The sequence below is a fragment of the Amblyomma americanum genome, chromosome 8 (genome assembly GCF_052857255.1).
Source record: "Amblyomma americanum isolate KBUSLIRL-KWMA chromosome 8, ASM5285725v1, whole genome shotgun sequence".
Lineage (NCBI taxonomy): Eukaryota > Metazoa > Arthropoda > Arachnida > Ixodida > Ixodidae > Amblyomma > Amblyomma americanum.
In genome coordinates this window covers 58577558-58589666 of record NC_135504.1, presented here as the reverse complement: position 1 = coordinate 58589666, position 12109 = coordinate 58577558, and the positions used below count along the sequence as shown (strand labels likewise).

At 49.6% G+C, this 12109-nt stretch overlaps 1 protein-coding gene and 1 non-coding gene across 2 annotated transcripts in view; both read right to left on the bottom strand.

The window, feature by feature from the left end:
* The window catches only part of LOC144100366 (uncharacterized), a 60560-nt gene that overhangs the window by 8020 nt on the left and 40431 nt on the right, over positions 1-12109 (bottom strand). Inside the window, exons 3-4 of the mRNA XM_077633339.1 lie at positions 5918-6107; positions 2870-3421 (exon numbers count right to left, since the gene is read on the bottom strand). Of these exons, the coding sequence (XP_077489465.1) occupies positions 2870-3421; positions 5918-6107 (742 nt within the window). The remainder of the gene's footprint in view (positions 1-2869; positions 3422-5917; positions 6108-12109) is intronic.
* On the bottom strand, positions 468-609 carry LOC144102859 (U4 spliceosomal RNA). Its single transcript, XR_013308241.1, has one exon. It is a non-coding gene; the product is annotated as a U4 spliceosomal RNA (small nuclear RNA).

Genomic DNA, 12109 nt, shown 5'->3' with positions numbered 1-12109 from the left:
TTTCTGTAGCATCTGCGAGTACGGACAAGTAATGCTTTCGCATTAAGACTGGAGGGGACACTTAAGCTCAGTCTCAACGTCCATATATGCGGAACTGGTCATTCTCTACATTGCGTTGTGCAGCGGTTAAGCGATGCGCCACGACCCTCAGGTGGCTAGCACCGGTGCGGCTTGTGAGCCCCAGGTTGCGATGACGTCACAAGGTCACGTCTAGAGTGCTTCTATAGAGACTCTTCACGATTCGGATCCAGTGTTCACTTATGGCAGCTGTTTGGATAGAGATAATGGGTTATTGCCCAAATATGCGGAATTAGTCTTTGTCAAGTTATACGCCACTGGGTAGCGATCCTGGTCCCTCTTCCCAAAGAGCCTCCCACTATAAAGCTGTAAGCGCTATTATTACTGGTAGCACTACAATAATTATTGGTAACACTACAACAATTCTTTCTTTTGATTTGGTTGATGTGGCCCCGGAGGGCCATCCAAAAATTGCCTCGGCCGACGGTATCTCACGTCGTCCAGGCGGGGCATTGGGAAAAGTTTTCAACTAGCAATAGTCGCTCCTCAGTCGAGACTTCATGGGATGCGACACTGCCTCTGCGCAAAGCTGCCGCAGTACTGGACAGTGCCGAAAGCCCTCCGCGCCATATCTCCTTCTTGTGCTGGTTTTCAGTGGGGCTTAAGCAAAGAAAAAACAGTCACACCACTGGCTAATTCGGAATACGCACTGCACGAAAGAGTGGTCGTGTGTATGCAGTAGCAGCTGTTTATTTGAATCGAGGCAAGTACTCTTCTGGGAAGCGTGTTCCTCTGTTGGTCACGCAACATTCGAACACTCTCCAGCTGACACCGAGAGCAGGACACGTGATGGCATGCGTCATCTTTGCCCTCAGCTCCCCTCCTTTCCCAGATGAAATTCCTGAGCCACGTGCGCCTCAGCCACGCGACCGCGTGACCACCTGGACACCTGGGAACAAACACCTATCCAAATACCCAATTGTGTAGCTTCCATTCGGCTGTCGCGCACTTGCAAGGTCACAACGTGCAATGATCCTCCTCGCGCGCATTGGCTGCGTGAGGCCCGGGGAACGACGGGTGCGTCACGGAATCGCGACGAGTGATGTGTGTGACGGATGCGGTGCAGTTGAAACACTAGATCACCTGCTCCTTCACTGTGCCGCGTTCGCCGATGCTCGTCGCGATATGCTCGCGGCCTATAGGGCACAGGGCATACTACCAGACTCCATCAAGACGCTATTGTGGCCGCAGGGCAGTGCGCGCACTCGTGAGCGAACTTTGGTGAGCCTGTGTGCATTCCTCGAACACAGGTAGTTACACGCAGTGACCGAACGCTCCGCGAGTTCTACTTTGAACGATTAATAACTGGACGCCCCACTCCAGTTGTAACCATCACAGTGCTGTGCGCGTTTGTGATTTAATTCCTCTAAAATGAACTAATCACGCGCACAACCTGGACACATTTCTTATTGTGTAAACAGTTTGTACATATTACTCTCTCCTGTCCTCTCTTCCTGTCCCCTCACCTCTTTCATTTCATTTCTCCATTCTGCCTGCTATCCTTTATTTCCGCTGCCCCAGGTCAGGTGCTTCAGTATCGATGGCAGATGCCGGTGCTAGCAAAAATCTTTTCCTTCTTTTTTACTATTATTTTTAATAAAACCACTACCACCAGCTTCCATTCGGAAGGTAGTGCTGGTGTACGTTTCACGTACGTTCTTTATGATGACGGCTTTTTCTTTGTAGCGATAGCTACATTACGCTAGCATTTCGAGCCTTCAGCATGGAGCCGCCGTGGCCACCGTGGCAGCGCCGTGGCTGGTCACGAGGTTGGTCACATAGTTGGTTACGTGGTGCGGAGCAGCTGCCAGCGGCGCGGCGCATCGGCGAAACAGAGGGGGGGGGGGGGTGGAGAGGTGAAAAGCGGGGGAGGGGGGGGAGTGAATCCACATCCAGGGACGAAGATGAAGGAGGAACGTCCAGCGAAACGGAGTGGTGAAAGACTGACTATGCAATTCAACTGAGCGAGTTTCACTCGGCCAGCTGTAGCTATCGCGTCACTCCAGGTTTGACCACAGCTAAACCAGAGCCAATTTTTTTAACGGTTCAAGGGCAGCTGAGGCCTAATAGTGGCGTGGAACAGTGTATTTTGGTTATTCAAAGTGGGGTCACAGACCCTTTTTTCAAGCACATCACCTCCACAGAGAAGCCGAGCACCAGGCCAGGGGAAAGGTCGTACCCATTGGAAAAGATGTGGGCACCCGGCGGCACTGGGGACCGAACCCCGACACCACTCGCACACGACGCGGATGCTCAAACGATCAGGCCACCACTGTGGTTTACCTACAGTCGCGGTCACAAGTCTTTGATCTCTTCACCTCTCCGCCACCTCACTCCCTTACAGCTTCAGAACCCTGACGCGCTGCATGCTGGCGCCACCTCACGATGCACTTCAGAGGCCGAGACCCTGGTGAGCAGGGGAAGGGGGGTTGAGAGTTTTGATTCCGACTGCACGTGCTTCAAGGACCTTCAACAAGGAGGACCGCACCCTTACAAAAATGATCTATAGACAGTTTTTATAGTTCTAATAGACTATGCCTTCCTATAGATATTTCTGTCTATTCATAGTCTATACACTGTCCATAGACAGAAGTCTACTAAATGTGTATGGCCATCAATCTATAGGCTATCTATAAAATTCTTATTGCCTCTAGACTGTTGTCTAGGGTTTGTCTATAGTCTATAGTCTTTGTAGACAGGTATCTATGGACAGTCTATAGACAGTCTAAAGAAATTCTTGTAAAGGTGCAGCCCGCAGCTGAGTGTGTTGTACACCCGCATACCACCCTACCTTGTTGTACTCGTAGTGGATGGGCTTGACGCAGACGGCCAGCTCCCGCTCCTCGGGCAGCCTGTCCAGGGCCGAGTCGTCATCCCGGCGGTGGACGGCCAGCAGGTTGCGCGGCATGCTGCGGTCGTTGAGCCGCTGCACGGCCACCCACAGGGGCGTCTCTCCGGTCATGCCCGCGGGCAGCGGACAGAGCAGGAAGAAGGCTGAGTAGCGCAGGTTCCAGTTCTCGCGGATCAGCTTGTTGGAGGCGAGCACGGTGGCCGACTGGAAGGACTCGTCGTCGCTCATGGTGCGCCAGAAGATGCGGCACACCACGCGGTCCGTCAGGCGGGTTCGAGCCGCGGCGATCACGCGGATCATGCGCACCCGCCTGGCGTCCAGGTAGGCCGAGAACACGTAGAAGCGGTCGTTGGTGCGCCGAACCCGCTGCCAGCGGTCGCCCCTGGCCTCGGCCAACTCGACGAGCGTGCTCATGTTGGCGTCGGCCGGAAGGTCGGAGCCCTCGGTGCCGCCCGGGAACAGGCCGCCGTCGCGGTGGCCCTCGTCGCCAGACTGTGAAGACGTGTATACACGGTTGTGGAGAATTTTTGTCTTCTGGCCTGGCTAGCTGGCCAACGTTTGTATTGAGACAAAGCGCTACTCAATACCGATGCATATGTATGCCTTCTCGTCCTGCAGTACAAACAACAGAAAAGGAATAAAAATTTTACATGACAAAGTTTAAAATCTGCACATTCCGCCATCTGTAACTTGATACAGTCGAACCTCGTTATAACGAAACGATTTATTGCGAAGTAGTGGACATTACGAAGGAATGACTATTGCCCTTGGAAGCTCGATCAGCACGGGCTACCACGAAGCTACGCCTATAACGAAGTAATTGCCGGACCCGTTCAACTTCGTTATAGTGAGGTTCGACTATACAGAACACCTAATACTTGTCTGGTGACTGTTTCGCATTGGTGTCCATCTGTAGTGATTCCATTTTGTGAAGTCCTTGTCTGTCCGTGTGCTGTTGCCAGCAGTGGAAGAAAGTCGGGATGGTGGGACAGAACATACCTCCGCAGTCTTCTCCATGGAGTTGGAGGTTGGAGACATGTTTTCGCGCTGTATGTTCACCAGCACATCAGCTGTGTGTGAGCTATATAGTCAGGGTGAATCTAGCCATGGTCAGGGATGTCTGGTTGGAGGGGAAGGAACATGCCTACGTGAGTGATCTGCGTCCAAATTCAGGACTGAGGTGGCTGTGTCCCCCGTTGGGCCACCCCAGTAGAGGACCGCTTGGATAGCAACACCTCCTTGCCTCCATAAAATAAACGCTAATCCTCTTTTGTTTTCAATGCGATCACTTCTTTCTCTTGAATATTTCACACGAGCTCGAGTATGTGAGGTACTATGGCCTAAACGTTGAAATTTAAAGCCCCGTTTTGAGATTGGAATGCAAGGTAACCCTAATGTTTAGCCAAATGTTTCAGGGCTCGTCCCGACTTTAGTCTTCTTTCGTCCACGTCTTTCACGCCATTGCCTTTTAAAAAAATTATATATATAATGTTCATTTCCCTTTATTCACCGTCTGCTCGCAATGTGGTACGTCTTACTTCAACAAATCTTTGTTCTGCAAAATCATCTTTGAACTCTGAATCTGTCAACTATAAGAAGTACTCCACAAAGATCACTGCCTTTTATACTGTCCTGATCTCAATCTCAATTTTGCATTCTTTTTGTTCTTGTCTCATCAGATTCTCCACGTGATTTTTTTCCATCTCAACCAGTATGTCACCGGAGAACAACTTCTGCCGCGAAATTCTTTCCTACTACAGTTTAAACAGACTTCGCTGCTGGAAATTGGCACAGTTTTGTGAAAGGCAGAGGCCTCTATATGTCATAAATAGCTAGAAACCACGAATTTACGCAGCTCTGATTGTAGTGCTTGTGCTCGTACATCGGTGCGAGCCTCTTTTCTTGGGCAAGATTAGAGGTGGTGAAAAACTCTATTATTGGCGGAGCCATTATTGTTCACAATTTCAGATGTGGGCTGCCTCCTGGTCGTGGGTGGTGGCCGGCAGCCCGTGCCTGACGGCGACCTTCTCCGCCCACTACACAAGCCTCAGTTGCGAGGCCGGGTCGGAGCTGGAGACCACGACCTCCCACCCCCTCCGAGTCCACTAGGGCCCATTGGTGCGGTGGCTGCAGTTTTCTGCAGATGAACACATTGTGGTCGAATGTGGCTATCGTGGCCCCACAGAGGGAACATTCGGTGGTGTGAGTTGAAGGGAAGAAAAACGCAAGTAGCGCTGGGGAGGGAAAGGTGAGAGCCTGGAGTTGTCGCCATGCAGGTCGTCTGTTGTTGTTTTGTCAAGGATGTGTGTGGGGCGGGCCCTGTTTGAAATAGTGCCGGGAGCGCCACTGAGTTTCATCCTTATAAAGCTCAACAAGGCCCCGAGGCCCTGCTCTGGTCACAGAACGCAGCGGCTTTTCACAGTGAAAGGACCCTCTTCTTGCCAATGGCGTCGGCCGATTCTCATCACCCTGCTACTGCGGCAAAACAGGCAATGGTAGATGAGAAGGGATAACCCTTCCCTCTAAGGTCGGGGATAGACTTCTCTCTCTCCATTGTGGAGCCGCTCCCTGCATTGTCACGCTAGCAGGGTCTTGAGAATCGGCTGACTCCAATGGCTGGAAGGGGGTCCTTAGATGTGGTAAAAGCCGCTGCGGTCCTGAGTTGCAACCGACTATAGCAGAGGACAGGTCCATATCAGCAGAGGCTTGGCTATGTTGACCGTCTGGGGTTTTCTAAACCTTCACCTTTCGTCACAAGGCCGCGGTATAGGTAACTTTCCAGGACTAGGAGCTCTAGCTCGGGACCACGGAGTCGCCACTCAGTGTCATCGATTGCTCAAGATGGCCTGTGCAGGCTAGGCGTCTCACCTGCGTCTAATATTCCGACTTGGGGTCAGCCACGTCTTTCTTATGAATGCGTCCTTACTGCACCCTGGTACCTTCTGAGGAGGCACTCTGTGGCCCAACACTCGGCAATAATGCGCATACCTGGAAGAGGCTGTCGAGGATTCCTGGCTCCAGCGGGTCCAGGACCCGGTTGGGCGCGTCGGACACCAGCTGCGTGAGGAAGAGGCAACCGAAGAGCAGCAGAAACACCAGCGCCATGTACACGGAGAGGAAACGGCGGTCCACGGCGCGACGACTGCTCAGGCCAGAGCTGTACGTGCCGCCTCGGTGCCTGCGGAGGAGGATCCATAATTAGTGCTACGCGTCCAGAGGCAACAAACCCTCGCTCGATGTAGTGAGGCACATCTGTAGATAGGCACTGGAAGTTGCGATGGAGTACGTGCATATAGCTAGGCCATTTACTTGTCACAGGTCCGGACCAACGACGAAGATTATCAGGAGAAGAAAAGAATGAAAATTAATTCTTAAAGCTACCTACTTGTCGAACCGCACGTTACACAAAAGCACAGCCTCCCATATCTTGTCCGCCTCAGACCTCCCGAAGGAGAACTGAATGCTTTAATTGGGCTTGCCTTGCTACAGCATTTGTGGCCACTCCTTAGTTTTTAGTGTAACTCGCCAGTGATATGCTGCGAGAGAAGCAAGCTATGTAATAGCCGAAAAAGAAAGATTTAAATGCGTAATATTCAAGGGGAGTACTCTTAACATCTGCTTTATAGCTGTCAGCTGTTGAAGGATTCCTATGCTGCTTCCTATGCTATTCCTATGCTATTTCAAGGGCGACGATATATACCGATACTTAGCATCGGCATTCCATTCTGAGCATTTTGACACCTTTAAACGCATTTTTTCATCTTTTTTCAATTATTACAAATATTTTATTGATCAATCACAGAATGTAAATTTTCTTAATTAGCATAATCATACATTGTCTTTTCATTCTGAGCATTTTTCACCTTTGAACCCCGTGTTACAATTTTGCCATTTATTTAATTCATCAATTAATTTAAATTTCATTAAGTCGTCATCGCCTATTATACGCCAATTAATCATAAATCACTATAACCACAGATTACCATGACACAATATTTTTTACGCAGCCCCCGATTATTTCCGACACGTAGTGCCGACTACGCCGACGGCTTTCCGACCGAACGAGCTGTATACGCTATCCCGTAAAAAAAAGTACAGCTTTCCGGGAAATCACTTTTAATCGTGAGGCAACGGTGGATTATTTTACTTTATGAAACGCGGCCGCCACGGCCGGGATCGAACCCGGGTACCCCTGCTCAGTAGACGAGCCGGAGTACCAGGGTTTCTTCTGGCTTGAGATCGGGCGCGTTCACGTCAATCTACTGACGTCTTTTCTTATTGGTTGTATAATTACTGGGACAGAAGGCGACATTAAAAGAAAGTTGGGCAGCCAATTAAACTTTCGGCAGCCACCGTAAACCCTCCGCGGTGGCTCAGTGGTTAGGGCGCTCGGCTACTGATCCGGAGTACCCGGGTTCGAACCCGACCGCGGCGGCTGCGTTTTTATGGAGGAAAAACGCTAAGGCGCCCGTGCGCTGTGCGATGTCAGCGCACGTTAAGGATCCCCAGGTGGTCGAAATTATTCCGCAGCCCTCCAGCACGGTACCTCTTTCTTCTTTCACTCCCTCCTTTGTCCCTTCCCTTACGGCGCGGTTCAGGTGTCCAACGATATATGAGACAGATACTGCGCCATTTCCTTTCCCCCAAACCAATTATTATTATTATTATTATTATTATTATTATTATTATTATTATTATTATTATTATTATTATTATTATTATTAGCCAACGTAAAGCAAGTAAGTTTAGTTTTATCGGGTTTAACTTGCCAAAAGCGACTCAGGCTATGAGAGACGCCGTAAAGAAAGTCAACGAGAGCAGAGGCCGGCTCTGGAATGAAAAGCAAGGGGGCCTGTCCGAACTCTTCCGGGGGTGCCTGTCATGGTGTGTGCAGGTCAGGTAGGCTTTGTTATGTTCCTCCTCCAGTCCCGAGTGCACTTTTCTATATGTCGTTGGCAATGTCGAGCAGAAAAGGAACGCGCATCCCAGTAGGAGGAAAGGGGGAAATCCTGTCTGTCAAGTGTGCGTGCGTATATAGACTGCAGCGCTGTCCCTCCTGGCCGCTATACAGAGCCTGTCCGTCACAACGCCAAGGCCGCCGGTTTCATCAAGGACGAAGCAATATAGCGCCAACGGTGGTTGTGGGTGGTGGTGGGGGGGGGGGGGGGGGGGCAAATAAAAGAGGGGCAGACTACACCGGCTCAGAAGATGAAAGCGCGTAGACGCTTTATTGGAAGTTCCCGCGGTGTCAGGGACTGGCGACGTGCGATATGTGCGTATACAGGCAAGATTGACAGTCCGTAAAAGGGGAAAAGAAATCAAATCAAGCGATGGAAACAGAAATCAGAAAAACTGAGTCAACAATCTGGAAACTATGAAATCTTTCGGTACAGAGGAGTAGCGAGGGGACGGCAGCATTTCTTGCTGTCACATCAATTTGGGCTTCACTGTGTACGTAGAAGTGGCGAACAAAAAGGAATAAAAAAAACGGCAAGGCAAAAAAAAGTTTCGCCCTTTTTGTTTGTTTTTAAGTCTCTTTGGCTTGCACTAGGGGGCAGGACTGATCAGCGTTTGGGCGATGTAACCAAGGAAGACAGCTACGAGGACGGTCACGTCGAGGCTTTTTTTTTTTTTCAACCACACAAAAAACCTCAGACAGCTCGTTACCAGACCTGTATTCACGTTAGACTCGAGCCGCCTTCGAGAAAACGCGCCCAGCGGCTTAGGTGAGTCTGAATACTCTTGAAGGTTCATTCAACTGTGAACGGCGTGTGCCGACAATTGTGCGGATGTTCTTTCAAATTCAACAACCTCTAGAGCGTTTCCCCTTCAATAGCGAATAAATTTTGAGCGAACGACAAAGTCGCGCTGTGCGTTCCAACAATGGGTCCGCCCTCGTCTTTGATTGGCAATGGCATTCATGCCACAGCGCGCATCAGTCCAGCTGTCATCCGCACTTGTCGTTTGAGAAGCGGTGAAGTGTCAAGAATGTCACAGCACGAAAGGGCAGGCGAATACACGAACTGAACCACGCACAGCGGTCCTCTTGTTCGTCTGTCATTTCGTGCTGTAAGTATATTCTTATCATGAACAATCAACTCACCCGAACTTCTACCCTTCGTAGAACTTTCTCGCGGGCTGTTGGTTTATTTTTGATGAAGGTTATAAACTGCGCAAAACAACGCCCGTGGTGTCGTGTTTGTTTCTTAACCTCCTGTCCTCGTCCTTTTGCGCTGTTTCTAACCTTCTATGCCCTTGGAAACAGAGTTCCGCCATTAGCATGATTGGGCTTTGGTTTTGGCTTGGTTTAGGGGTCTAACGTCCCAAAGCGACTCAGGCTATGAGAGACGCTGTAGTGAAGGGCTCCGGAAATTTCGACCACCTGGGGTTCTTTAACGTGCACTGACATCGTACAGCACACGGGCCTCTAGAATTTCGCCTCCATCTATATTCGACCGCCGCGGCCGGGATCGAACCCGCGTCTTTCGGGCTAGCAGCCGAGCGCCCTAATCACTCAGCCACAACGGCGGCTTCATTAGCATGATTGATTGGTTTTATTGGGGTAAAGGAAATGGCGCAGTAACTTCTCGCATCCCGGCGAACACCTGAACCGCGCCGTAAGGGAAGGGTAAAAGAGGGACTGAGAGAAGAAAGACAGAAAGAGGTGCCATAGTGGAGGGCTCCGGAACAATTTCTACCACCTGGGGATCTTTAGCGTTCACTGACAACGCACAGCACATGGTTGCCTTTTGCGTTTAGCCTCCATCGAAACGCGGCCGCCGCGGTCGGGTTCGTACCCGGGTACTCCGGCATTGGCATAATGTGGTTTGGTTCACAAGACTGGAAGGTATGGGAGGTCATTCGAGTTTTAAAAAAAATGATGCCCGTTTTTGGTCCAGTACTGCCGGCCCATCTCTACGAGAAGCAAAGCGCCTGGTAGAGATGGGCCACAGTTGGGTCCAGAGATGGGTCACAATTAATGGAGCGCGTCATGAATTTTTCCCAGTCTTGATTAGTTCATTATATACTCCCAGAACAGTTTTCTTAAACCATTTTGGTGTGATGCCCAGCTTCTTCAAAAAAAGTCTCAATTTCAAAAGCGACCAAAAAATTTTCCTCTAAACCCTGCACCCGCAAACCTAAGCTACATTGAACTTGATTGGATATGTAACTCCTTAGCAAACTCCCACCAAATATATTTGGGCTATCGCTCGTCCCCCATCTCATACGTTCCGCAAGCCCTTCTTCGGAGCTCCCGTCTGTGTTAAACTTGTTATCAACGACTTCTCAGCTAAGCTCTCCAATATTCATTTATACACAAACGATTGCATTAGTAATGCAGTAATGTCTAAAAGTGACGAAGCTATTCTTGCTAAATTGGCGGGTGTCCAAGTTTACGGCGATTTATGTCTTAATAATAATAATAATTGGTTTTAGGGAAAGGAAATGGGGCAGTATCTGTCTCATATATCGTTGGACACCTGAACCGTGCCGTAAGGAAAGGGGTAAAGGAGGGAGTGAAAGAAGAAAGGGAGAAAGAGGTGCCGTAGTGGAGGACGATTTATGTCTTAATTGGTTTTTTTTGGGGAAAGGAAAAGGCGCAATATCTGTCTCATAAATCGTTGGACACCTGAACCGCGCCGTAAGGGAAGGGGTAAAGGAGGGATGGTGGTGGTAGTGGTTTTATTAAAATAATAGTAAAAAGGAAGGAAAAGATTTTTGCTAGCCCCGGCATCTGCCATCGATACTGAAGCACCTGAGCTGGGGCAGCGGAAATAAAGGACAGCAGGCAGAATGGAGAAATGAAATGAAAGAGGTGAGGGGACAGGAATAGAGGACAGGGGGAGAAGTAATATGTACAAATTATTTACACAATAAGTAATGTGTCCAGGTTGTGCGCGTGATTAGTTCATTTTAGAGGAATTAAATCACACACGCGCACAGCACTGTGTAGGTTACAACTGGAGTGGGGCGTTCAGTTATTAATCGTTCAAGGTAGAACTCGCGGAGCGTTCGGTCACTGCGTGTAACTACCTGACGGAGAACAGACGGGACGTCAAGCCCGTGTGTTCGAGGAATGCACAGAGGCTCACCAAAGTTCGCTCACGAGTGCGCGCACTCATCACTCGTCGCGATTCCGTGACGCACCCGTCGTTCCCCGGGCCACACGCAGCCAATGCGCGAAAGAAGAAAGGAAGAGATAGGTGCCGTAGTGGAGGGCTCCGGAATAATTTCGACCACCTGGGGATCTTTAACGTGCACTGACATCGCACAGCACACGGGCGCCTTAGCGTTTTTCCTCCATGAAAACGCAGCCGCCGCGGTCGGGTTCGAACCCGGGAACTCCGGATCAGTAGTCGGAGCGCCCTAACCACTGAGCCACCATGGCGGGGCCGATTTATGTCTTGAAGCGCTTATTCTGTTCTCCGTTTTAGTCACTGCGCTGCGATGAAAAAAACAATGGTACAAGAACAGCATTTTTCCAACGGTAAAGAGGCCGTCGTTGAGTCAAAATTTCGCTGCGTGAAACTGCGCTCAGGCTTTGAAACGTAATTTATGCTTTCGCACCACATCGCGGCCAAAATCTGCAACCGAAATGACCAAGAACTCATCAAAATGAAACGGCTTGTTTAGAATGTTTCTTCACCGGTATATCGCACGCTCGGGAAATTGTAGTTTTTATAGGCGTACGGCTGCACCAAATAGGAAATCTGATCCAAGATTGCTTGAATCTGGAAAGGGTTTCGCATGTCCACAAGGATTTACTGTTATAACCATGCATGCAAACTACACGCAGTCGAAGTTTTCTACTCGAGCGTAATTTTTTTTTTACTTTTGCGGAGAATGTTTTCTTTTAACGAATCAGAATTTGAAAAACCTCAAGGCAGGCAAGGCGATTCTTATTGGCGTCCGAAGGACACAGCTCACATATTGTTTGACAAGTTAGCACAAACGTTTCGGGCTTACGGGGCAAACATTTAATCTCCCCGCAGTTATCTAGTTCTGCGTATACATACCGCAGAATTTTTTCTCAATGTGTGTGGTCTGCGGGCTTTATTATTTTGTTTTCTGCGCATTAGCACACGGGCATCCAAAAAAAGACGTGCACCACCAAAACACGGCTACAATCACACGGTTCGCACAATTTTATGACGTAGACCTTAAGATGAATCCTCGAAG